The sequence below is a fragment of the Aethina tumida genome, chromosome 2 (assembly GCF_024364675.1).
Source record: "Aethina tumida isolate Nest 87 chromosome 2, icAetTumi1.1, whole genome shotgun sequence".
NCBI classification, from domain to species: Eukaryota; Metazoa; Arthropoda; class Insecta; order Coleoptera; family Nitidulidae; genus Aethina; species Aethina tumida.
Genome location: NC_065436.1, coordinates 28,154,379 through 28,181,394, shown reverse-complemented (window position 1 = coordinate 28,181,394; position 27,016 = coordinate 28,154,379). Strand labels below are relative to the sequence as shown.

Here is a 27,016-nt window from a genome sequence, read left to right as displayed (position 1 = left end):
AGTATTACTTCCAACTAGAAAATGGTATTATGAGTCAGGGTATTTATATCGTAAGCTTAAATCTTCTAGGAATTATTTAATTATCTTATACTTATAGTGCTTTAGTTAAAATAAATTTTATCACAACTAACGAAAATAAAATTTATGTTAATGATGAGACAGGATCTTTAAATAACTATTGTCAGTACTTACCTGGAATATTATCAGCGATAAATTTAAATAAGAAGTAAAGAAAAGAGGCGCCACAAAGTAAAATTGCAAGTAAGTAACAGTACATCGTACACTGGACTAATAAAATCAACATTAATATTGACTTTACGACTGTTATAATTTGCTTTATACTCAAGCATTGTGTAAAACGTGTTAATTTCAAATTTTTGTAATCTGGATATATAAATAGATTTGTTATGGCAGTTGGGATAATAAAAAATTTTTTGTGTGGGTTTATATGAGACATATATTTATATAAATTGCACTTAATTTTATTCATTAATATTGTATAGCAACGTTTCTGTAAAATATTCATAATCGTACAAATTACCAACTTGTACCTATCTAAGTAATGTTTGTTTGGCAAATTTTTGATTTGCTATGGTTTCCTGATACAAAAATAGCCAACATCGATAAATTGTTTGTACAGTACAATGAAATATGTACGCCATATGGATATTTTTAAATAATTTTAAAAGTGACACGCATATTTTCGGATTTGTTTAATAAAAAACGTTTGTTTTCACAGACGTCGCACATATATTTTCTGTTATAAAATACACCCATTATAATTTTCACAATTCCATCCAATTTATTGTTTCTTAAACCGGCGGTGCAACAATGGAATAATCATTAATTAAATAAAACGGGATTGAAATGCAGAATGCGAACGAAAGATTTTGGAATGTTCTTGTGAGAAAAGCGGCGTGCAACCGCGAAATACAACAGGATGTTTAGCAAATTGAAGAACAATGGGCGCACGTTGTCATGTTTTGCAAGTCGGTACCGTATCAATGATATATTGTGCGGATTAAACGCGGCGCAACAATAACAACAAATTGTTATTAAATGTGTGGAAACTGCGCCGCACGAATTTGGTTTTGAAACGGTTTCGTTCATTATGCCTAATTAGAGGCTAATGGGTTCTAGAACTTGTCCGCCATCGATTTTTTTGGATCAAGGACTCGGCGGGGGAGGTGGTACTATTCATTTCTGTTAGGTACTTGAAAAGTGCATTTTTTTAGCAAAAGATATAAATAATTTTAATTTAATAGAAAAAATGTGATTGTGTAATAATTTACTGTCCATGAAAATTTTAAAATTAATCTTTTCAGTGGTTTACTATTAATTGACATTTAATATCTACTCGAAACGTCATATAAAAGACCGGATAATGTAAAAATGATTACAATAGAAATATTGTAATAATTTTTTGTCCCCGGAAATTTAAAAACTAATCATATATTTTTTTTACTAACAGTGATTCATAATATTATTAGGATTAATAAGGATTTCCAGTGCATTGAAATTTAAAAACTAATCATATATTTTTTTAACTAACAGTGATTCATAATATTATTAGTATTAATAAGGATTTCCAGTGCCTTATAATTAATAGACTCCAAATTTCGTGTGTAGCATCTTAGGATAATACATTTTTTTGACAATTAATTGTCCTAAATTCCATAAAATTAAAAGAATTGAATGGTTTACATAGACTTTAGATAGACTATCCATCTGTCAAAATTTTTGGAAAAAAAACTCAAAAATTATTGGATTTAGGTACAGAACATGACATTGCCATAATGTATTTTCAAATACATATAGAATGTAAAAATCCATTTGGTGTTATTTCCGGGGGAACTGAAGTAATAGTTCTAGTCAAGTTATAATTTCTATAAAAATTTCAAATGAATACTTTTTTCTGTTCTCTATAAATTTGAATAAGTTAAGGGAATAATATATACAGGTTGATATTGATAAGTTGGATGTTTTAAGCACAGTAATATACTTATTTACCTCTATAGGAAGTATATAATGTAACAATTTGTTAAAAAAATATTTATGTGTTTCATAAAATAAATTAGTGTGGAAGCTATCCATCTATTTATATATCCTAAACTTAATTCAAATGTAGTAGGTGCTTGCAACTTTCCATTTTTATGTTTCGGATAGTTATTAAGTAAACAAAAAATGAACTAATTTGTGAGAGTCCCCCAACAGAGTATTATTAGCTGCCTCCAAGAGGTGAAAATAATTACTCGACAAATATTCCATGTATTCAAACACCTATTTAAGCACTTCAAAGAAACTACATCAAATTTTAGTAGGCATGTTTCAGTGAATTTTTAAGATAATAGTTGTCGAAGACATTCTATGTATTTCTTAGGTTTCAAAGAAATTTAAAAGTACGCTCTTGGAGCAGGTCTTACACATGAATTCAGTGCTCCAGTTTTAACAAAATTTGGTATAAACACACGTTCATATGAAGACAAAAAATGATTAGATTTTGAATCTTGATTTATGTGTGTTAAATTAGTATAATATTTCAGTGTTTATTTCAGTTATGATTAAAATTCCTTAATCCATTTCAAATGTAGTTAATATGAAGGTGCCTAAATTATTGGCTTAAGAAGAGCAGAAGTGACATTTGTGGAAATGTCAATAAACTGGAATCAAAGCAGAAGAAGGAAGGTTTCTTACCTTACGAAATGTTTACTGTAGAATTTGGTCTAAAATTCGATTTTTTAACAAAATAGTGGTCGTCCACATATTGTTCTGTCTTTCTCCCATTTCGTTGTAAATTTTTTGCCATGGACTTGCAAGATCTCCGGATTTATCATAGATTGAAGACGTGTGGTACCTCATAGCAGAAGAAATTCAATCCTCCCTTAACAGGCCTAGGTGAACCAATAATATTAAGTAAAAACGGTATAAAAAGAAAACAGAATTGACTACTTTATAGATAAGATCAAACTAATTGAAAATCTATATTTATTCGGTTTCAAACATTGGTCATAAAAGCCTTAATCTTTACATCAAAGCTATTACTTTAAAAAATGATACATATGATTATTCTTTTCTCAATCAATTATAGAGAAATTCTGGTATTGAAAGATCTGTTTCTCAAAAATAATAATCAATAGAAAAAAATTAGAAAACCTCAATTATAAAGAAAAGAAGGAATAAACATGTTGTAGTTATTTTTCATCCCTATTTTTTTAATATTTGAATTTTAAATTAATTACGATTAAAACCATTGATCAAATTGAATATTTTTATTCTATTTACCGTGTCTTAACTTCAAAAAGTATGACAATGAAAATTAATTAGTATAAAATTATCCTTGTTATTTGAAATTGAACAGCGGAATTGGCAAAACGATTTGTCAATGAAACGTGTCCATTATTGTCAGATTTGGTGAACATATTTTAATCTGTGTTACATTAATACGACCATTATTTTGTAACAAGCTTTAATGGCGGCATAACTAAATGAGAATTAATAGGTCGGAAAATTATGACTGTCATAAACATTATATAAAAATCAACATCGATAATTGCCGATCATGTTTCACTTAAATTACCATATCCAATTAAATTTAAAATAAAATCAATTGATCATTGTGTGTGGTTGGACTGCCGGTAAATCCTTAATTGTCTAACATTAAGTCAGAGTATTCACATCCTGATTTTTGTTTCCCTTTCTACAAAAGAGACTGTCTCAATTATTACGTCCCGATTTACATAATTAGCATCCGTTTTGAACATTACACAATTATGCTGCGAAATTTGCAATTTAAGAGCAACAATTAAAGAAAAATAATCGTTCTAATGACAACCTTTCAGAACGGCGGACACCGGTAAATGCATGTCACACACGCTCCAAGCTCCGGGCCGCGGACAGATATGTGGTGTACGAAAATAGATATAATTGAAAACTATTCAAATTAAAATGTTGTGTGTGCATTAAAATATTGAATTTCCCGGAAACGAGCCATTATCGAGTGTTTATTCGAATATCCTGACGCGAGGCCATGAAACCGACGACGGAGTAATAAAATCGAAAACGTTTAGTTCGCCGATTGAATTTCCTGCAAATAAACAATATTGAGCGGAGTCGATTTGCTTAGAACTCCGTAACTCGGTTATGTCATTTCCTTAAAGCATTCATGCTCCAGTATGCAAAGTATGGCGGGTGAATGCATACCAACATAATGCGATATTGTAGTTACAATATTTACTGGCCGATAAACTGTCAAGTGTCAACTTGCACCACACCAATTTGAGATTCATTAATTCCGAAATGAAGACGTGATTTACATTGTGTGTTGTGCAAGTTTAATTCAGCCGGTGCAACGGACCGAGGACGAAAGCTTTTGCTTTAGGTTATCGGACTGACTGAAGCCCAAAATCAAATTATAATGCGTTGTTTTGTTTGTGGCTGCCATGTATACGTTATGTACTGCCGCTGTTGTTGTTACAAAAATAATGTAATTTTGTAATTTAATTAAAATACCTCATTTTCCGCGAAGTGTGTCAAATATCAATCATTGGAAATAGTTACGTCATTTATTTGTAATGAGATAATATTTTTATCGACGTTTCAAAATTGCCTTTTGTTGTTTTTATCTTTATTAAAAAGCATTAACTGCTTTAATTAGATCAATAAACTTGATGTGGTTTAATGATATTAATAAAAAAATTTAAAACTTAAGAAATTATGTTTTCATAATAAATTATTCTTTAGTTTTATATCCATAAAAAATTTAAGCTGTTATAGCTAGAAAAAATCTGATAATCGTACAATTAATGCTTATTTGAAATTCAGTTTATTAAATTTCGTCAGAGGATCATTATTAGATCTAACATTAATATTTTGTAATTTTAGATAATGAGATATGATATTTTATAATCGCTTTCGGAGCAATAAAACATTTTATTGTTATATGGAGTTTCCACATTCATTTATAACATTGTAATTATTTAGATATGGAATGATAGATGATTAGTTCTGCAAAGAAATATTTATTTCAAATAAGAGATCGGAAATCAGAAATTATAATGTTATGTGCAGGTTTATGAAATTTAATTTAATTCAAATAATTTAAAGAAGCTAAAATGAAAATTGAGTTTACTTAAAAAACTATGTTAGTTTCTTTCCCATACAACAATTTTTAGAAAAGATGATTTTATACATATTTTAAAAATCTGAATAACGAATTTCCGTTATCCTCTGATTATTTTCCTTGTTTTCTTTTGTGAATTAACATTAAAGTTAAATCTGTTCAAATATATGTAATATCAAAAACTTAAATTAGTTCAAGAAATCAAATAAGTCAATAATCAAAAAAATTCAAATACAACGGAAATTTCATGTAGTAGAGGCTGATTTTAAATTTTAAAATTATGTAAGTTTAATATTTAAACATTAATCAAAATTTTTAAAGTAGCATTGTACATTGTTTAAAATTAAGGTTTATAAATTTTTATAATGTACAATTCCTATTTACATAGTTACTATAAATATTTAAATATTTAAATTAATTTTTGAGATTAAATTAATTTGATGAACTTAAAAGAATTTCAAAATTCACAAATTATCCACCGTTAAATGTCGTTTTATTTTAAATATTTATTGAACCTATGATATAATTTATAAAAGTTTTTAGAAAGGCTTATTTGAAACATGTATATTGATTTTAAAAGTTGTGTGTGACATTTAAAAATTATTCAAAATTTCGAAATTCAAAAAAGTTTGGAGTTAAATGCGATGTTATCTTAATTATTATTTATTACACATAATACAAAATTTATATAGATAGATTTTAAAAAGTATGTGAAATGTGACATTTAAAAAATTTTCTAATGCAAAGTAGCACGGTTCATTATCCAACTTATTTAAAATTAAGAATACTTAATTTTGACAATGTAAAAGTCCTAGAAAATCTATAAAGTTATTATAAAATATCCAAAAAATTAAATTAATTTATGAAATGAAATAAACTTTATTAATTCAAAAAATATTAACCCCAGATATTTTTGTTATGTTATGTTATTTTAATTATTTATTATGCCTAATACAAAATTTCTATAAAATTTGAAATATGTAGACAAATTTTAAAAATTATATAAATGTGACATTTAAAATATAGCGAAAAATTTCTAGAGTAACAAAGTAACAATGTGTGTTATTGAACATGTAATTTACGATAGTTATCGTTATGTATCCAAAAAATAAAATAGGTTTAAAAAAATTTGTAGAACCTAAAATTTATTATACATATTTATTTTGTGAGTTTGGTATATAAGAGTTGGAAGGGCTGATTTTAAATATACAGATAGATTTAAAAAAAATGTGTAAATAAATGTTTATACTCCAACCATTTAATGTTTTTTTAATAAATTTTTATGAAAATTCCATTATCTAAATCAAAAATAAATGAAAAATGGTAAATGACTTTTTCCCAATTCAATACTGACAACTGAAATTTGCCATCGAAGAAACGAAGTGTCGGTAATGAGCCGTGTTAGCTGGGCATGAAATGCGGTGCTACATGGTCAATTTAATCGGCTCTACAACGGCCAATACCAGAATTATGCGACTATGTTACATGTGACTAACACAAACCGGAGAAAGTAATTTATCTACAATGCGAACATTTACGTTGCAATTAGAAAATCTATCCGTACCGACGGAATTTTTTTATTGTATTTACCTATCTGTTATCAGTGTATATATATATATGAACCAAAAATCTATGAAAGCAGATACAGATCATAGTGCCCAGCATTTTTACTTAAATCTCGAACTACACTACATCTACGATGAGTGATAAAAAAGTTCAAGACGTTCCGAAACAAACAGAAGAACAAGTTGAAGAAACGACGGAGAGTGAGAAGAAGGAAGTGTGTCGACCGCCTATAGTATGTTGTTCCTTAGGCCAAGCATTGACTGTTCCAAATAGAGTAACATCAGTGGACGGCGAAGAAGAAAAGGAGTTCGAATAATATCAAAGATTATGTGCAGCCATTTTGTATACGCCTTTTATAAAATTAAACTGTTTTGCTAAGTTGGTATGTTTCATTGTACTCGTACTTCCTAGATAAGATTATTGTAGATTAATTTGATTTTGACTTTTTGATGTTATCAATAAATAAAATTTTGATGAATTATTATTCCTATATACAATTTATTTCGCAAAATCACAAGTCGACATTATTTTAACAAGTAACACATAACATATAGATACGTAACAGGTAAAGTACAATAAACAACAACTAATAAAACTGAAGCGATACAACTAATTTAGCTGCCTATTCGTGTTTGACGCGAGACACCTTGGCAACGAAGCCAAGCTTCTTGTCGGCTACGTAGTCAACGATACGGATGGTCTTGTGGTCTGGTTCCAACAAACTGTAGGATCCCTTTACTTTGTATCCTTCTCTGGTTTCATGTTTGCTCTTGTAGTCCTTGTGCTTGTGATCAGCCACATGGTAATCGTAGTGGTATTCGGGTTTGGCCTTAATGTGGATGGCTTCTTCGTGATGAATATCCACTGGGGTTTGGAAATGAGATCCGGTGAAACCGATGCTACCGTGGCCATGTCCTTCGCCGCCACCGCCGCCGCCGCCGCCTCCGCCTCCACCGCCTCCTCCCAAAAATCCACCTAAGAGTGATTTTTTAGATTAATATGGAACTGTAATTAGCCATTTTACTTATTGCATGCTTTCAATTCAAACCTACTGAATATTAAACGATATTTACCAGTGTGTGACCAGTAATTTTCTCTAATGTAATTGTAATTACGAAACCGTTTTAGAAGTTTTGACTGATTAAATATGTCGACAAAAACTAAATACTTCACATTCAATAATTATATATGATTTTAATGAGCAATTACTAATTGTTGAAACGAAAGTAAACCTGTGAGGTAATTAATTGTGCAATGCCAAATTTTGAAAAAAATCTATTAACATGTTATACCTTCTCCACCACCGCCTCCGCCTCCTCCGCCACCGTGGTGATGTTCTTCGATACCGCGGCTCAATCCGATCACTTCAAACTTGAGTGGCTGATGATGGCCCAAAAGTCCGCCGGCAGAACGGCCGCCATATTGGGCCGAAACTCCGACTAAGACGCAACAAAGTACCTGAAATTTAAATGAAAGGAGCTTCATAACTCGGAATTGTATTGCCAAAATGCGACACTTACAATGAACCTGTTCATTTTCCAACTTGTGTTTTGCTTTGGTCGTTGAACAACTGACGAATTAGCAAGACCTGCACCCCGGTTTTATACTAATATGTTTCTGTGAAAGGGTCCTAATGTGAATTGTTAACATTACCGTAGACTGGAAATTATGCATTTATGATTATTTGGTCCTTTTGCATTTGTGACATAATGCAATTTAATGCAAACCTGTGGACATACGAGAGCGAAATTTGTCCCATATACATTAATTGCTGTCGCAGTTTTGTTTTCAGCGAAATATGCCCGTTATAATTGGAATAATTATGCATTAATTTAATAAGTATTATAACTATTGCGACATTGTCAGTGCTAAGTAAAATGTTGCATTTGAAAGTCGTGCGTTATGCCAAGAGTCAAGTTTTTGGTCTTAATCATTGTGCTAGTTTGGTACAACGAAAGGGTTGCTTTGACCGGCGAATCCACCACTAGTGAAACCCATAAAGGTAATTTTACCAATAATGTGTTTCTTTTTGTTTCAGAACGCTCTCGATAATTATACCTTCCTGCCATTTAGCGTGTTCCTAGCCATATTCTGGATATTCACATACAAGAAGGTTCCCGAAACGAAAAACAAAACCTTCGAAGAAATCGTTGCCTTGTTCAGACCAGAAAATGGAAGGTACGTTCTCATTTGTGTTAATAATCGGAATAATAGCAATTTTAAAACTTTTATTTCAGTTAATTGCCCATTACGTTGTAGTATTAAGTTTATAGGTCAATTAAAAACACGAGCTAATTGATAGCCATTATCATTACGCTCATCAAATATTACAAGTGTTTTTTTTTAATTAATTTACTTAATTAAGAGTAATTTTTATATGAGTTCCTGATAAAATTCACGTAACTGTTTAGGGCTAGCTTCCGGGACAGCCGACTGTACGGGTGAGTGAGGGCACGTCCGTCTTTGTGTTCGTGTTGTTGTTGTTGTTGCACGGCTTTTGGCATGCCCTTCTGACTGCTACACACAACTTAGAGTCAGAACCGTCATTTTCCCGCTCCCATTTTTTCGGCCCTCCCCTAGTGAATCTGTTTTGTTCGTTAAACCACACCACTTTACACAGCGCTTCCGGACCATTGTTTTGACTGGTGATAATTTTAGATGTACAATTTACAACAAATATTCTAAATACTTTACTATTTATATTTGTAAAGGTTACAAAGTATTAAAATTTATTTTTTTTTTTGGCACTTTTATAAAATATATAAATTTTCCTTGTTAGTTATGGCAATCCCAGTTTATGTACCGTTGCAAAATAAATGTTTTGCAGGGACAAAAATAAATCTAATCTTTATGTACATAAATATTATTGTGCACACATCAATGAAACAATCGCAATTTGCCAAATGGTCATGCATGAAATGGTCCTGTCTCGCCAATTCCGCCGCACTTTTCAAAACATTTATCATATATACAGTGGTGGCCATTATTATAGCAACTTTTTATAATGTCAAAAAAGGCCATAACTATTTCACTTAATAATTTACTAAAGTTATTTTGTACTCTATTCTAAAAACTAATATTTTCTTGTTATATTATCATATAACATCATATAATAGTAATTTTTCTGAATTGAGCTGGACAAAAATATGGCAACTTTAATTTTGGAAAGAATTTTTGTTGACAAAATAAGTAACATTTATTCTAACATTAATACATTTTATAATACCCTTTTTACTTTATAATTCTAGCACCATCTCCGAGACATAAACTCGACCAATTTCCGTATATATGATATGTCTATATTCCTCCAAGCTTCTTGAATTACTGTATAGAATTCGTTTAAATTTGTATAATTTTTATGTCTAAGTTGGTTATCAACGGCCTAAGTAAAACATTAATGATTTGATTTTTTAACCAACCTGTTTCAATTTTAGATTTGTGTTTGGGATTGTTATAGTGTTGAAACATATAGCTTACCAACTTCGTTTCAATATGTGAAAGCAAATTGTTGTTTATTATATCCCTGTACATAAATTAGTCCATGTCTCCTTCTGTACGTTGGAGGATGACCCATACCTTAATAAAATCACCACCCTATTTCATAGTGAGTATAACGAAGGTTTTCTGTGGTTTCGTCCCAATAGAGCATTTAATATAACACATTTAATACAAACTAAACGTCATTTTTAGATAAATTAAATATAGACTCATCACTAAAAACTATCCCTCGCTACTGTTCTGTGGTCCAGTGGACATGATCCAGAGCAAATCGACATTCACATTCTTAGTAGAAAGCAGAATATTCTTTACAAGAAGACAGTAAACTCTCACCCTCTAACCTTCTTCTCACAGTCCTTAACCTAAATTTTAACAAGTCCAATTTTCTTCAGGTTGGCTTTAATTAGAGTTGAAGATAAGAATATATAGTTTTTTGACATTCGAATTATCCATTTATCGATGAGGTTTTTGAACTTATGAATCATGAAACGTCTGACTTATTTAGCTCTAACTCTTGATAGTCTCTACTTGTTTCTTTTGGTCTTTATAAGGCTGAATTATATTTTTTTACAGCGCAGATACACTTTGACAACGACCCATTATTAAATAATTATAATAAGCAATTGATCAAGTGAATCGATACGCATCATTGAAATACTATAAAGTAAAGAATTGCTTTTTTACAATAAAAAATAAAAAAAGGCACACAGTTCATTATAGAATAAAATTAAGTTGATCAGTGTGCATAACAATATCAGAAAAAGCAATAAGAATTACATCTACTGGAATCCATTTCAAGTAATACAGCTCATATTTTTAATAAATCTTAATAAGTTGCTATAATTGTGGCTACTACTGTATATACATACGATTATAATTAACTCCATAATTCACTTAATTATAATTTTTTCGCCACGTACATTTCGCATAGGTACGTTCACAATTGCGTAATTTTACTTTCAATCGCACACGGAAACATCGGGTCCAAGACAAACTGCCCATATTGGCGTTCTAATTGGACCAATATTCGTAAACCGTTCAGTGAAGTGAAGACACAATTAAAATATCTTCGCGTTTCCACGTGTCTTCACGACGACCATTTTCGGTACGACAGGAAGACATCCCGACATCGGACCGCAACAAAAACAAACATCCTTCCCTTTGTGTGCATGGATCTATCTGTGTTCCTTCTTCATTTCATATACTTCTTCTTCTTCGGTGTTCAGATTTTCCGGCTCAGCTCAAACGAACGAATGCACGAACGATTTTCTCGCCGGGCACGTACGAAACGTGTCAAATGCGATATATCGATGGCGACTTTCCCGTACGTACGTGGTTCGTCATTCGTTCGGCTTGACGGGTCGCTGTGTTGTTAGTATGCCGGCCTAAGATCATCCGCCCGGTCCGGGCGTGCCGCAGGAACATGACCTTAGGCCGGGATAGTAAGGAGCGGGGCTCGCGTTTCCGGGCCGGGACCGATTTTGTAGTCTGCATGTCAAGCGTACGCCGTGTCTGTAAATGTTTTATTTATGTGGTGACGAAGACAACGTTTTTCGTGTTTCGAGTATTGAAGGAAGTATAAAAAAACTATGTAGAAATGGTGCTGGTCCATTATCGCAGCTTCCAATGCTATAAAACACACACGATTAAATGTAAATAGCCGTTTAAATGTCAGTGAAAAAACGGAGTCGGAATAGTTGTAATGGAATAAAATTCCGCATTTAACACGAACATTATGTTACCGTGCACAATCCCATTGAATTCCACTATCAGATCTCGAATTCCGGAGCTCAAAGGCGCTACTCGCCTTTAAATGTAGGTGGACGAAGCACAATTAATTCTAAATGCCCCGGGCTTACGCATAATCAACGTATTTTTCTTCAGTTACTGGATTTTTCTCGTGCACATACTTTCCAATTTAAAAGGTATCACTTTAGGCATTCCGGAATGGTACTTCAACATGTCATCGATTGCAATCAATCACCATTAACTAATAGTTAATAGCTTCTATTGAAATAAATTTATTATTAAGTGTAATTATCTAAGTCTGGTTGTTTGTCAAGATTAAAGTGTGATTATAAGTTTTATTTTTATACTTTCTCGTCGGTTTTGATAAAAATTGTTGTTTTCTTCACTACGTAGTTAAGACACTGGATGCGACAGTCGCATTGTCGCACCACAAGTGCGTACCGGCCTTTAGACAGCGGCGTACCTTTCCCAAGCAAAGCAAAAACAAGTAACCAAAACCAATGAAATAGAAGCAGCTGAGCTGTGAGCTGACCGTTGCCCCAAGACAGTCTACGGGCCAGCCTTGCGCGCATTTCGTTATCGTACAAACAAAATAAATTTTAAAAATAAATGAAACACACTCTCGCAATTAAAAATATGCGAAAAATCGGTCGCGTGTGATGCAGAGACGGCGGCGCGGCGGCCGAGTCGAAGGGGCGCCGCCAGCAGACCGAAGGAGCGGGCGGACGTCCGCCCCCCGCGCCCCTGCCGCCCCTAACAGCCGTGTCCTGGACCTGGCCGGAAGCGCTGCCCTGACGGTGGGTGTCTTCTGTCTTGTCGCCACCACGAACCATCACCACCATCCACCACCACCACCATCCACCACTAGTCAAGCCTCACTGTGTGTCTGTGCCGCACCGACGCCGGTGGTTCTCTCGCCTATTTGGTATTTCAATTGCAGTCGTACCATGCTACCAGTCTGTGTGTCGAGTTCGATGTGACAGCCACCACAGAACCGATTTGATTCAAGACCAAACTTGCCTTCAAATTACACTACTCAACAAATACGAGAAAAAATATTGCGACTGATGTTATAACAGGTCCACGGGGGTATTTAAAGTACCCTAATTAAAAATTTAAGTTCGAAAATTTCCACCACGTATAGATTTTGAGTTATAGAATTATCATTTAACTTTATTTAATGTTTTTTATACATGATGATTGAAGTTTATATCAAGAATAACTGGTTTTATTTACGAGAACTTAAAATATATTTAGACTAAATCTTTTGTAGATAGCTTCTTGCAAACTAACTTTTGTTTGTATTCCTGATCACTTTCTCTTACAAGAAAGCAACAGTAATCCCCCATCATTTCTGGATTCCATCGGGCTTGGTATCGTTGCTTCATTTTTAGAATGTCCTGTTGGAACCTTTCTTCTTACTCATCGCTAACTTGGAAACAAAATTAAATGACAGTGCAAAAAGTGAATTTTTAGAAACATGCGACAGCCCATTTTTCCATAGTTCTCACATTCTCAAGTTTTTTATAGTTTTCTTCGTTTTCATAGTAGTATTTTCGAATTTGAGGTCCAACAAATATTCTTTCTTTAAGCTTAGCATCGCTTAGTTTGGGAAAAATTTGTTTAAGGTATTTAAATGCGTTTATCTAATGCTTTAACAAAATTTTTCATCAATTCAACATTGATATGAAACTTATTTGGGATCATCTAGAAATATATTTTTCATGTTAGTTTGGCCTGGAATAAAAGGATCTTTCTGAGGTTCACTCTTTTACTTTGTAAGGGTTTTGTGTTGCTCTACTGTCCCAAAGGCACAAAAAAACGCAATACTTAGTAAATCTTCCCTGAAGACACAATAAAAACCTTCAGCAAAGCATCACAACTTATTGCATTTAGAATTAGACATCCTTTTACTGCCATCCATAACTGAAAAATCTTACATGTTAGGAAACTTTTACAGTCATTTTCGGTTCGAGTGACTAAAAATTAACAAACAAGTGCCTCTTATACCACAGTCGCAATATGACTGTAAATTATAAACGCTAACGTTCATTTATATTTTAAGCGAAATACAAGTTATGTCACGATGTAACGTAAAAATTTGATTATCATCTAATTGTCAATTGGTTACTGTGAAAATAGATTAATGTGTTTATCCTTCCTAATCTATATAAATCCTTCCTAAAGTATGTTAGGAAAGATAGACATATTAATCTGTCTTAATCTGTGGTGGTTGATAGCTAGTTTTAGCTTACAATACCCAAAATCTTGGGAAATATACTATATAACAAAAATACATATGTATATCTAAAATTTACATAAACTATAGTATAAAACATGAGATCCAAGAACTTTTTTACCTGGTGTAGCTCATTAATGTAAGAATATTGACATATGACAAATTGACAACAAGTTGTAGAAAAATCTGCCGCAAAATGTAGATGTAGAAATGCACTTTTATGTTTGGTTTTTCATACTCATTGTGCTTATGATTTTGTTTATTTACACCATGATACGATTAGTGAACTTAATTAAATGACAAAAGTGAGAATTATGTTTGGTTGCTATTATTTTGTTTTTTTTTTACCATATTTTGTTTTTTTTTTATTATTTTAATTTATGCTTGTTTTATTTCAGTCCATCTGCAGCAAAATAGACGAGGCAGTTACATCTACATAAAAGTCCCACTTCAATAAATAATTTAATTTTATTATAACCACTTGATATTATTATGTCAATTCTAACATAAAATTATGAACAATAACATACATACGTACAATAAAGTTATGTATATATTCAAGTACACCAAATTTATTTTTCATTTGACACTGAACAAAAATGTGCAATGGCTTTTGTCCGACCTGCATCAGGACCTTGTGCATTTTTGAACCAGTTTTATTGGCTCATTTAGTAACGTTTTGCACAAGACCAAATTAAATTTGCGAGATACCACCCAGTGATCCCCTTGTGTGTGTGTCGAATTGCAAAAAGCGCACGAGTTAAACGACAAATCGACAATTGTGTTACAGGAGTATGCTTAACTGTGTGAACGACTTGCACCAGCCCAATATTCCAGTAACCGAACATGCGGGACTGGTCGTAGGCGAAGAGAAAATCCAACAGGATTCATGTAAGGACCCGTTCGCATGCCACATTTATCCATTATTGTCTGTAGTCCTAGTGCAATTATTTATTGTTAGTTAGAACCGGCGTGTGTGTGTTCAAATGAAATGACCATATTTTTGTTGTAACGGTTTGAACAAAATTTATTCATCGTTTCCCTATTTTATTTTGTAATCACATATCGTTTCCCATGTTTTATGACCCGTTTTACGATTTCGTTATTTTGTAACGTGTAGTTTGCAAGGAAACGGAACATTGCATGTTTGTGTCAAATATATTTTGTTTAATTACATATTTTTTTATGTGTTATTAGGTAAAACAATACCTTTCTAATTTAATTAGGATGAAATAACTCAATTATTAAATTAAAACTAAATATACTTTTATTATTCATTATGTATTCATCTTTTACTTATTTATAATTTATATTATTTATTTAATTAATTAATTACTACCATAATAATTAAGATAATTAAAAATTCCATGAAGAAATTGTGTGGTCAATTAATTATCAAATTAATTATTTTTTATTCAACAGAATTAAAAATGTTCAAACATACAGGGTGTCTCTTAACTAATGGTCATTATTTTTATTTGTGAATAATATATTTTTATTCAATTAAAACCAAAATAATCAATATATGTTTATAAAATTCATGAAATTAATAATTAATTAAATATTATAAAATCAGATACATTTGTATTAACTAATATGACAACAGAATTAAATATACAAGGTGTCCCTTAACTAGTCATAGTTAAATATTATATTTATGACACGTTGGGGCCATAGAAACAGCACATATTATTTAATGTTAATTATAAAATGCATACCTTTAATTAAATGCAAACAAAATATTTCATATTTTATTTAAAATAATTACATATAATTTTTTCTACAAGTATTCAATTTGTACGTAAATCAAAATATTTTTTATTCACATTAAAGTAAATTATACATAACTTGTTAATGTTAATATTTTGTAGTGTATACTTTGTTCATTATAACCATCTGTAAACGGTGGAGCATAGTTTCAACAAGATATCGACAAAGGTCGATTACCTAATAGACAAGAAAAGCTTCAGTTTACTGATACCTATAAAAAGAGTTGGGATTTTGTTAAGACGTTTATATTTTTTAACTGTTAATAATATTGTAAACCATTTTTTAGAACCATCTTAAGCTTTTAATGATACTAATAATATTAAAACTTTAATATTTTATATTAATTATTATGAAATTGAGTTAGTTAATAATAATAATTCTAAGAATAAATTCCAACAATTAAGAATATTGTTAAATAGTACCACAAAAGGTGCTATTTCTTTAGCCAACTAATTCAGACTAATATAAACGTTTAAAGTAATATTTCCGTCGTTTCTAATATATGACGGAAAGGCAAAAAAGGTACAGAATATTGAAATATTTTTCATATACTTCCTACATATTTAGAATTAAATTCTTTTATGAAATAGCCAGCACTATATCCAATAATTTTATTTTATTTATTTGTTTTTCTCGAGAAATTAAATATTGATCTCGTACTACTCTTAGCACACTTCAAAACAATTACATCTTTTTTTGTATTTTATAAAATATTGTTTGTCCACCCTGTTTATTATATTTAACCATAAACCATAAGTTAAGGGACAACCTGTATACACATATATTAATGATTAACTACTTCATTTTTATCAGTTGACATTTTATTTGAGTGATGTTCCTTATTATATAATGCCTAATAGGCATTTAAAATAATCATATAATATGATATGACTTGTTAATAGATTATTTCGATTAGTTCCCAATCCGTTTGATCCGTTCGAGAGGCGACTGTACAGGACTATGTATAGTCCTAGAAGACATTCTGCATTTGCCTCAGTCTCAGGTACCAAAAACACACAAAGTTAAATTGTCACACATTTTATACACGGTTTACACAATTGTACAGAAATATGCACACTCCAATTCACGACTAGAGATGAGCACAACGCACAAAACAAATATTTAATTTTTTAAACTCAATAATACACTAATTGTAAATCAAATACCACACCACTGTTAAACGTCAAAATAAATAATTGTTTAGTCAATAGGATTTCTATGATAAAATTACATACTTCAAAGGGATCTTCCACAGACGAATGGATCCTAAAATATAATGCAATAATAAATTGTTAAAAGAGTTTTTTATTTGTGTAGGTTTGTTGTTTTTGTTTTATCTTTTGTATTTGTTGCATGAACAAGGTAAGTAAGATTTTGTCTTCCGCATGATATTTTTTGAAAGTTATTTTGGTAAATTTTGATGTTTTTACCTTTTAAAGTAAACAAATTGTTACTAAAAATAAAAAAGTTTTCTTGTACAAGTTTCTATTCAGAAAGCTTTAAATTCAAGTCAGGAATCTATAATAATAGTTCAGGGGCTTTGCTGAAATTTGAAGACCGTTGTTTTATGTTCAGCTGGTTCCGAGCACAGCTCCCGTGCTGGCGACACCGGGTCCCGCCAGCCGCCACCACTGCCACCACCGCGGTTCCCGAACAGCGCCGTCTGACAATGGGATAGTCTCAACATCGCCGCCTTCAGCCTGCTGCCGCTACCCGCCCCACTCCTCGCCATCGAGGACCAGCTCGTCGAGATCATCTCGCAGCGCAGCAAAGCCTGTGCCACCTACATCCGGCACAGCTTCAAGCGCCCACACCGACACTAGTGCAGTGCGCCGCCCCCCCGTACGATCGCCCGCTCGCCATCGTATCGGCGCCGGTCATTCTTCCAAGGTTTCCGACGGCCTTAAAACGACATACACACGCTCATCACTTACGATATTCACGTTCTGAATGGACTAGAAAAGACGCCGACAGTGCCGTAATCAACGCCACGTTTTTTTATGTGTCGCTTAAATGTTTTTTGAACAACGAACAGGACGCTCAGTGCGGGTCGCGGGCTTTCGACGAAGGGACACACCGGGTTGTCGGTTCAGTATTTTTGAGAAATGATTCAGGTTTTATATCAAAATGTATCAAGTAAAACAAACGACCTCAATAACGCTGATAAATCTAATTCACATTTGTAACAACATTGATATTACCAATTGTAAGCTTCAAACAAATTCAACACACTAAATTATTTCTTCACTGAAAAACACTGAAAAGAATATACAAATGTTTTGGCTTAACCACCATTAAACTCCTGATGACCCAGTTTGCTCCCCTCGTCCGATGCCTGCCCAAATCGTAATCACAGTTCGTGGCAAACCACAAAAAAAAACTGGAAACGCGCAAAGGTGGCCCGGAACAGACATTCAAAAAACTGAAAAATTAAATAATGTTCACACATTACTGCGAAATGCTCACGTTAATTATTTGAAACGCGATGATGCTTAAAAAATATGGAAACGTTTCTGATTTCTCGCATGCACCTACAGATATCCCTGTCTGGCTATACATACCCTAGAACCGTAGATCTATTGTTATGTGTTTTGTGTTTCTGTAGCTACCTGTATGCTCCCAAGCAAAGAGTCTCGCTCACACTGGCGCCGCCGCATCCCCAAAACTATTTCAGTCAATAGCTTCGAAGCTTAATCATATATAACGAGGATTTGCGGCAAGCGGTGCGGGCGAAATTCGTTGCTGCCTTTATGTTTGGGTTTTCACGTGTTTTTTGAGAAAACAGCCAGCGGACACAAGTGCATTCTATAAAGTAAGCGTGTAAATTAACTTGGTCTGAAATCTGCAGTGTTTTTTCATTTGTCTAAACAAAGAGAAACAGTGCAAATTCCAAAGAGCGATTCTGCTCCACGTTCCCGGATCACTATTGGCAAACCTATACCGGTGATACCCCTTTTGGTTAACAAATCTAAAGGAGCCGACCTCCTTTAACCACTCATTGCTGAAGGAATTGAACCTCTGATTTCAAACCTGGGAATCTGGGGCAGACTCACATGATAATCTAAAAAAAAATCGACCCGGAACTTTGGCTGTACGTTCCGTCCGGATGAGGTTTATATTCTAAAATTCACACTGCCATAGCGTCCCACGGGACGTACACGCCGGAGTTTCAGGATTTAGAATTTAACATTTATATATCGTGTTAAGCAGTTAATTGAAAATGTCTCACCGGTGTAAATCTGCTCCATAAAAGTCGTTTTTAGTCAATAGGTTTTATGAAGGACTACAAGCTCGGTGAGACGTTTTAAATTTGTCGTGTTACAAGGTCCGGCATCCGGTTTTTTACTGTATCACATAAAACACAATTGCAGTGCAACACACAATTGTCAATTATCACACAAATATGAATGCTCGGTTACAGATAAAAAACTAGCCGGTCCTGATGTTTTATTTTAAGGACTTTTTTGACTGGTTACATCAGGTGCTCAATTTTTCATAGTGCGGCATTTTGTTATTAATTTGTATAGAGGAAAATTTCACACTCGAGGCCCACATAATAATGTCTGCAAAAAAATACAAACACAAGCAAAAATTTTGTTCGACAAAAGCAATAATGGAAACAAACATTCAACCAACAACGAATCGCAATTGATTAATAAATAAACGCATGACCGAGTTGCAAATGGTATTGTGTGGGCCGCCGATGCCCCAGAAACTGTGTAGTAAACTAAAGTAAGGAAATTTTTTGATAATCGACAGTCCTGAAGCGTGCGACGTTAGAGGAAAATGGAAGTTCCCTCCCCGAGACGGCGTTAGCGAACTGAGTAATTAAAATATGAGAAATAGTGTACAATTTTTAATAATCAAAGGGATTTAAAAATGAAGGAAAGTGAGCGTAGTGAATTTTAATGATACAACTTTGTAATTTGCTTTGTAATTTTTAGATTTAAAAACAAAAAAAATATATATACCATGTGGACAAGGATTTGCAAAGTTATGGTAACAAAACGGTGATAAAAGGAGACGGCGAAATCTGAGTTCATACATATATCTCTAGATAAATATTGAGTTTGATTATTTAATATTTTTGGATAATTTTTTCAAACCTATTATGGCTGATATGTATTAAATATAAAATTATTTATAAAAAATCAGTTTATTCATATCTTTTCAAAGATAATTGCACTAACCATGTATGGTTATTATAATAATGACCGTAATAAATCAAAAATTAAATTATTTGGTCACGTTTTTATAAATTAAATGTTAGTAGTAAGTATTTTTCATATTAAACTATAACCAATAGCTAACTAACAATAAAATAAAAACTGTATACTCTCAGATTTAAACATCTCTCGTTATTATGATTAAGTGATGTATAAATGTTGTACATAAATTTTGAAATACACTGCCATAAAAGGTCATAAAAATGTTTTGCCAATTCAGTTCGAATTTCGAAACAATCATTAAACAATAAAACCGCATTTGCACCATGTTACATTTGTTGATTGTTTACATCCCCCTACTCCTAACTATTAAATGCGAGAACGAAAAACCATTTAAATTTAAATAAATTTTTACACTGCCCAATGATAATAGGTATAGATTGTATTATAATGAATTTTTGTTACACGTGAACGAAACGAATCTTCTTATAATCGCCTATATCAGCCAATCCAGTGTATTTTAATGGCCCTGTACGTAAAACGGTGCATGTTTTCATTTGAGGCGCATTACTTATGTAAAATACGTTTCCATTGTGATAATCTGAGGTAACTTTGCAAAATCTTAGCGATCCTCGATTTATTCTAAAATTAATGGGTACAATTTGTTTTTCTAGCATTGTTAAAGATTTTAGCTCAAAATAAGTAATTTGGGTGATCTACTACTCAGGTGGGAAAATACTCCATCGAACAACTCGAATCCTTCCAGTTGCGTTCGCATGTTATGGGAAATGCTCTTGATATTACGGGTTACCGATTTGCGTTTAATTGTTACAGCGGGTATGTTTGATACGGTATTTTCAACCTGCGTACCATTAATTCTAACACATACTTTGTAATTTTATATGTAAATAGCACATGTTGCTTATTATTTAAGAATAATTCATTATCACCGAATTCACTATTTTCTAGTTGGCACGGCACAACCACCTTGTGATAATTTTGATTTTGATTTTGAGACGCAGTGCAGGCTAATGGCGCAAACTGATTTGTTTTCTTTTTTCGGTAAAAATCAACAGTATTAGTCGGGAGGTGGCAGACTTAAATGTTAGGGATAAGATTTGAAATTTCACTTATTGTATTGAAGAGGGAAATTACCATATTCGCACAGTGCCATCTACTGACTCCTTATAGCAATAATCCCACAGGTTGGATGTGCAGTGCAAAAGATTCATCCCTTTTATTTTTATTTTGTAGTTGACGATTTGTAATATATTATTACTGAAAATTATGTTTTCGCTATAATACTGAATATTGAAAACATCTAGTTTTAGATTCAACATAGATCTGCGTAGTTAGATATATTCGTTGAACCATAATTATGAGAAATAATCAGTATATCGAAAAAAAGTTGCAAGAAAATTAAATAAGTAGCCCCGTTTGACGGGTCTCCCTTAGTGCTGAACGATCCGATGTCATTAACATTTTTCGAATTTAGTATTAAAAGCAGAGCACCTTAAGAGTATGTCCGAGGATTTCTCAACCAATTTCATAACATTCTATAAATCGCATAAATAATAATGAAAGAAAGAGAAATTAACTGAAATAAATCATAAAATAAGATTTCTTAATAACAAAAGCTCAACAATACACAAAATAAAATCTAAAAGTAATCTTTAAAACAACTGGAAGTAATTTTTAAAGTTTTAATTATTTGACTAAGTAATATTGTGGAATAAATAGTTTAGATGAAAATGAAGATGGGAGATTCTCGGATGCACAAGAAAAATAGTATTTAATGTTAAACTTGAACACGATATGCACAAAAAGTTGCTGCTTGCCCAAAAATGTCCAAACATTTAGTCAATTAGATAGTGGGCGTAATTTGGCGCTATTTTTTGTTGTTGGCCTAAACGAATGGACGCGGCCACTAAGGGGACGTCGTTTCAACAAATAAGGAGCAAATTATTATTCTAAATGTAAATATTGTTACATATAAATAAATAATAATCATATAATATTTAAAAATTGAATGCAGTGTTAACTATGATTACAATTTTTTATTAATTTATCGGGAATATGTGAAGCATGGTTGCTAGACTTAGATATACACTTTTAAGTAAAAAAATTGTAGATATTTTTAAAAATGATTATTGAAAAAATTTTATTGAGAGTACGGATTACGTTCCTCTCGTGAAAACGTTTTTGGTATATTTGTCGAAATAGTTTTGTGTTGGTCCGATATTTTGGTAAACATGGAACAACCTGTATCCACGATGTGTGCATGTGATCGTGTGAATGGTCATGAGGTGCCAGTGAGGTAATTAGATTTAGTATTATGTTAATATGAATTATGGAAATTACGAAATATGTAAAGTTTCCTGAATGCAATAAAATTCTATCTCTATATGATACTTTTCTTTTATTTCACCCCCGGATTTAAAAATGAAACTCATTCATAATATAAACTTAAGAATTTATTATAAATAACATTTTAACAGTTTCAAGACTAGATTTGTTTTAACTACAATCATTTGCTTAATAAATCCTTTAATATTTTATCACATTTTCCCATATCAGCTCTACCTTTGCTTTTACCAGCAATTAAACCCATTAAGGCTTTAAAAATCTTTGTTTTTCCCGCTTTGTATTGTTTTACAAGTTTGTCATTTTCTTTAAGAACTTCTTCGCATAAAGACGTTAATTCTTGTTCAGATGTAATCTGAAGCAAACCTTCACTTTTTACAATCTAAAAAAATAAAAAGAATTAATAAATGGTATTTTCGTGCAACATCTTATTTACATCAATCGGTCTCTCCGAAATTCCTTCAATAATTCGACTTAATAAGTATTTTGCTGTATTCCTACTAATTTCTCCATTTTGTAATAGTTCAACTATCTCTCCATAATAATCTGGGTCTGTGTTTCTAAAATTCAAATGAGTACCAAAAGAAAATTACAAGAAAATATAGCTGCTCTTACATGTCTTTAAATTCCAAATCCTCCTTATTTAATATGGTGTTTAGTTCATTTATCAAAAAATTGGCCAAAAGCTTTGAATTGAGCTTTCTTTTAGCCAAAGTATCTTCAAAAATGGTGAGAAGTGAAAAATCATTCTACAAAAATTATAAATAAAAATCATACATCTCCACAACAAATTAATTTGTTTACCACAAGAATAATGGATTGTTCAGATGTCAATCCCAAATCATTTCTCAACCTTTGTCTAGTTTGTTCAGGCAATTCTGGAATAATTTCTTTCAATTTGTCAGCATTCACAACACCCCTATTAATGGGCCCTATGGCCACGTGCAAAGGCGGAAGATTCGGTTCTGGCATGTATCTATAATCCTAATCAATCATTATCAGTTAAAAATTCAAGCTGCATAACATACTTGTTTTGCTTCTTTGTCTCTCATTGCCACTGTGGTTTTACTCGCAGCGTCCCATGCCCTTGTTTCATTTTCTACAATCCCACCGGAATCTTTCACTTTTATTTGCCTTTCGATTTCGTATTTCACGGCGCCGGCTACCCCTCTTATAGATCCTATGTTTTTTATTTCTGTTCTTGTACCCAGTGCATCCCCTTCCTTGTGGATTGATACGTTAGCGTCAACTCTCAACGCTCCCTCTTTAAAAAATAAAATTCAGTTATAAACGTTTTATGGAAACTAAAAGATGTTAAAAAGTTTAATTTTTAAAATGGATATTCCAAATTAAGATGTTTTGAAAAAAAACGAATAATATAAAGTCGTTTTCAAGAAAACTACTTTAAAGAATATTAAAATATTAAAAATTAGAAGCAAATTTTAATTCATTAATTAAAATTTGCTTCTAATTTCTAATTTCTAACTCTTCCATTGAAGAGTTTTCAAAAATATATAATGCATAAGAAAACAAACTATTAGTTTTTATCAAATGTCAGTGAGTAAATGGATAAAAAATTTGTCAGTGACATTTTTGTCACTGTCAAAACTTCAGTAAGATGTTGTAGTGCAAAACCAAAGGAATATCACCTTCCATTTTACAAGAACAGGTCTGCAATCTCTGCAGTATTGCAGTGAGTTCCTTGACAAGAGCTGCTGCCTCCTCCCCATCCTTGAGGTCAGGTTCAAACACCAGCTCCATAAGGGGCACCCCAGCCCTGTTGAGGTCCACTAGGCTCCTGTCATCATCGTGCAAACTCTTTCCACTGTCCTGCTCCAGTTGGACCTGTTTAATCTTGACCTCGGTGGAGTAAGGGGTTTTATGCACTCCAGGAGTATAAACCTGGAACTGTAGCCTACCATCCACTGCCAATGGTGCCCGCTGCTGAGTTATTTGGTAACCTGATGGTATGTCAGCATAAAAATAGTGTTTCCTATCAAAGGTTGACACTGGATTAACTGTACAGTTTAAGGCCAGAGCGGTAAGAACGCCGGCTTCAACGCATTTCTTGTTGAGAACTGGTAGGGTTCCAGGAGTGGAGCAGTCAAATAGTGACACATTTGAGTTCACTGGGGACGTGAATTTGGTGGAGGCGCCTGAAAATAATTTACTAGCCGACGATATCTGCGCGTGAACTTCCAAGCCCACAACACTCTTCCATTTATTACTAAAATTCGGGAATGGTAAGTAAAATATATAAATAAAAAATAATGTTTTTGCACCTTTTTACTGAATATTGCCGTTTTATGATTTTAATGGTGTTGTTGATGACCGGTTCTTTGAATGGAAGCATGTTATAATTGTTTAATTTTTAAAATAAATAAATATATTAGTAGGTTATATTAAATAAGGTTAGGTTTAAACACAGTGATCATATTCCATAACTGTCGAATTATTGTCAGAGACCATTTGGTCTACATTATTGTTATTAGGAATTAAAAAATAAATTTAGGTCAGTCAATATTTTTCAATAATTTTCTTCAGTTTTCACAAACTATACTGATTCACAGTTTGAAAATAGTAATTTTTTCAACGTTATAGATTATGATCTTGACAGTAAGTGTGAACATTTGACAGATCTTGAAATCACAAAAAGAAATCAACATCCAAATATTCACTACGCCTTTTTATGTTTTAGTTATAAAGTCACAAATAAGTATAAACATAAGAAACAGTAGCGCGTAAACTATGATAAAATTATTTTCTCTGAAGCAACAAAAAAAAGATGGTGAAGCCTCGCCAAGATCTGGAAATCAGAAAAAAGCTTCAGCTGCACAACTCAGGATTACAAAAGGTTGATTTACCGTTTTATTTCATGTTATATACTAATCGTTGTATTTGTTGCAGATATAAACGAATTAAATTTACCAAAAACATGCACCACAGAATTTCCCGATCCAGATGACCTGCTAACTTTCAAACTGATTATTTGTCCAGATGAGGTAAAAAATTTTTAATAGATATAAGCGGGTTACTAATTTACATATATTATTACATTAAAACAAAAACTTTCATCAGAATGACATACCAATGACATTAATAACAAATCATTGTCATATTTCAGGGTTTTTATAGAATGGGTAGATTCACATTTAGCTTCAAAGTCGGTCCAAATTATCCACATGAGCCACCAAAAGTGAAATGTGAAACTCAGGTATATCATCCAAACATTGATCAGCAGGGAAATGTGTGTCTAAATATACTGAGAGAGGATTGGAAGCCAGTCCTCACAATTAACAGTATTGTTTATGGTTTGCAATACTTATTCTTGGAGCCAAACCCAGAAGATCCACTGAACAAAGAGGCAGCTGAAGTGCTTACAAATAACAGGAGATTATTTGAGCAGAATGTGCAGAAGGCAATCCGTGGTGGATATATTGGTGGCATTTACTTTGATCGTTGTTTAAAGTGATGGACTCTGTGAATTGTACTATAAGAATAATTCAATGCCTCATTTTTAAGGACACCAATCTAAGTGGCTCTTATCCTAACAACAATGTTCCATTCAAAGATGATCAATTTTCTCAAGTCAGGTCATGGATGTTTTATTTTTTTAGTGTTAATTTATGTGAGAGTAATTTTTGGAAAATGTAACACTCTAGTCATGGCCTTTTTATTAGGGTGTTAAATTGATTCTCTTGGTTTGGAATAGGGCTGTATATAATTATAATTTGAAATCTAAAAGATATGTTATAATTTTAATTTTTTTCTAAATTACATGGATTTTTTCCCAGTTTGTTTGTGTTTTAAGTTATGTTGAAAACAAATTAGCAACTACCTCTGATCCTTTGAAATGTTAAAAATCAATAAAAATGCATTATAATTTAAATTATTTATGTGTAATCATTATTATTTTTAACTATTAATTAATATTATGCAAGACATTGTAATTTGTTTGTAGATTAACATGGCAGTTTCCTTAACTTACAACATACATTTCTTAAATATAACTAACAGAAAACAATAGCTAAAGTACTTATTTACATCGAATTTTTCTAGCAAAACACTTGTTTATTATTTTAAGAAAAGCAGTCACTTATTGTCCAATGTTTTATTTTATTAAAGTTGTTTAAAGGCTCTCCTGCACTTTTATTTTATAACATGCTTTGTGTTTAATGGATTTTGGAGGTCACGTAATTTTTAAACTTGCTATTAGTGATGATCAAATATGAATAGATACAATTGCCATTGTGGAAAATATAATAATTTGTAATATTAGTGTTTAATGAATCAGGTGAGATTAACAAAAATAAATAAATTAAAGTTGTTTGGTGGTATATTTTACGATTTAAATAAATTCTTTTTTAAATATGTGTTTAATTATTCACCTATCCATTTCTTTATAGTCACAGATGTGATAAATAATGGTAAGAAAAATTAGTTAATTATTATATAATTGTATTTTATTTACTATTTATTTACTTCGCTTTAAAATATTTATTATACTACAAAAATTACAATATTATATTGAAATAAGACACTTTT

At 32.0% G+C, this 27,016-nt stretch overlaps 3 protein-coding genes across 13 annotated transcripts in view; 2 read left to right on the top strand and 1 right to left on the bottom strand.

Annotated features, from left to right (window-relative positions):
• Positions 1–22,516, top strand: part of LOC109599275 (glucose transporter type 1) — an 85,304-nt gene extending 62,788 nt beyond the window's left edge. For 5 of the 9 annotated variants that reach the window (XM_020015245.2, XM_020015243.2, XM_020015246.2 and 2 more), the window contains 5 exons: positions 8,724–8,863; positions 9,097–9,126; positions 14,962–15,062; positions 16,858–16,944; positions 17,517–22,516. In XM_020015245.2, the coding sequence (XP_019870804.1) occupies positions 8,724–8,863; positions 9,097–9,126; positions 14,962–15,062; positions 16,858–16,944; positions 17,517–17,608 (450 nt within the window). In that variant the 3' untranslated portion in view covers positions 17,609–22,516. Of the gene's footprint in view, positions 1–8,723; positions 8,864–9,096; positions 9,127–14,569; positions 14,733–14,961; positions 15,063–16,857; positions 16,945–17,516 lie in introns of those variants that run through there. The other 4 variants (XR_007547343.1, XM_049963557.1, XM_049963559.1 and 1 more) reach the window with 4 other exon arrangements.
• A 47-nt stretch (positions 22,517–22,563) lies between these two features.
• Positions 22,564–24,964, bottom strand: LOC109599286 (glutamyl-tRNA(Gln) amidotransferase subunit B, mitochondrial). The gene is made up of 7 exons (XM_020015259.2): positions 24,754–24,964; positions 24,121–24,698; positions 23,500–23,735; positions 23,276–23,455; positions 23,087–23,220; positions 22,908–23,031; positions 22,564–22,853 (listed from the first exon to the last, which is right to left on the bottom strand). Exons 1-7 carry the CDS (start codon positions 24,822–24,824, stop codon positions 22,635–22,637), a joined length of 1,542 nt encoding a protein of 513 aa, XP_019870818.1. The 5' UTR covers positions 24,825–24,964; the 3' UTR covers positions 22,564–22,634.
• Positions 24,575–26,798, top strand: LOC109599287 (NEDD8-conjugating enzyme Ubc12). Of its 3 annotated transcripts, none has more exons than XM_020015260.2 (4): positions 24,575–24,714; positions 25,170–25,325; positions 25,379–25,473; positions 25,596–26,798. In XM_020015260.2, the coding sequence occupies exons 2-4, from the start codon at positions 25,220–25,222 to the stop codon at positions 25,941–25,943; spliced, it is 549 nt and encodes a 182-aa protein (XP_019870819.2). In that variant the 5' UTR covers positions 24,575–24,714; positions 25,170–25,219; the 3' UTR covers positions 25,944–26,798. The 3 variants fall into 3 exon arrangements, with proteins under 3 accessions (XP_019870819.2, XP_049819522.1, XP_049819523.1); XM_049963565.1 differs by lacking the exon at positions 24,575–24,714 and adding an exon at positions 24,966–24,983; XM_049963566.1 differs by lacking the exon at positions 24,575–24,714 and adding an exon at positions 24,999–25,087.
• The last annotated feature ends 218 nt before the right edge of the window (positions 26,799–27,016 follow it).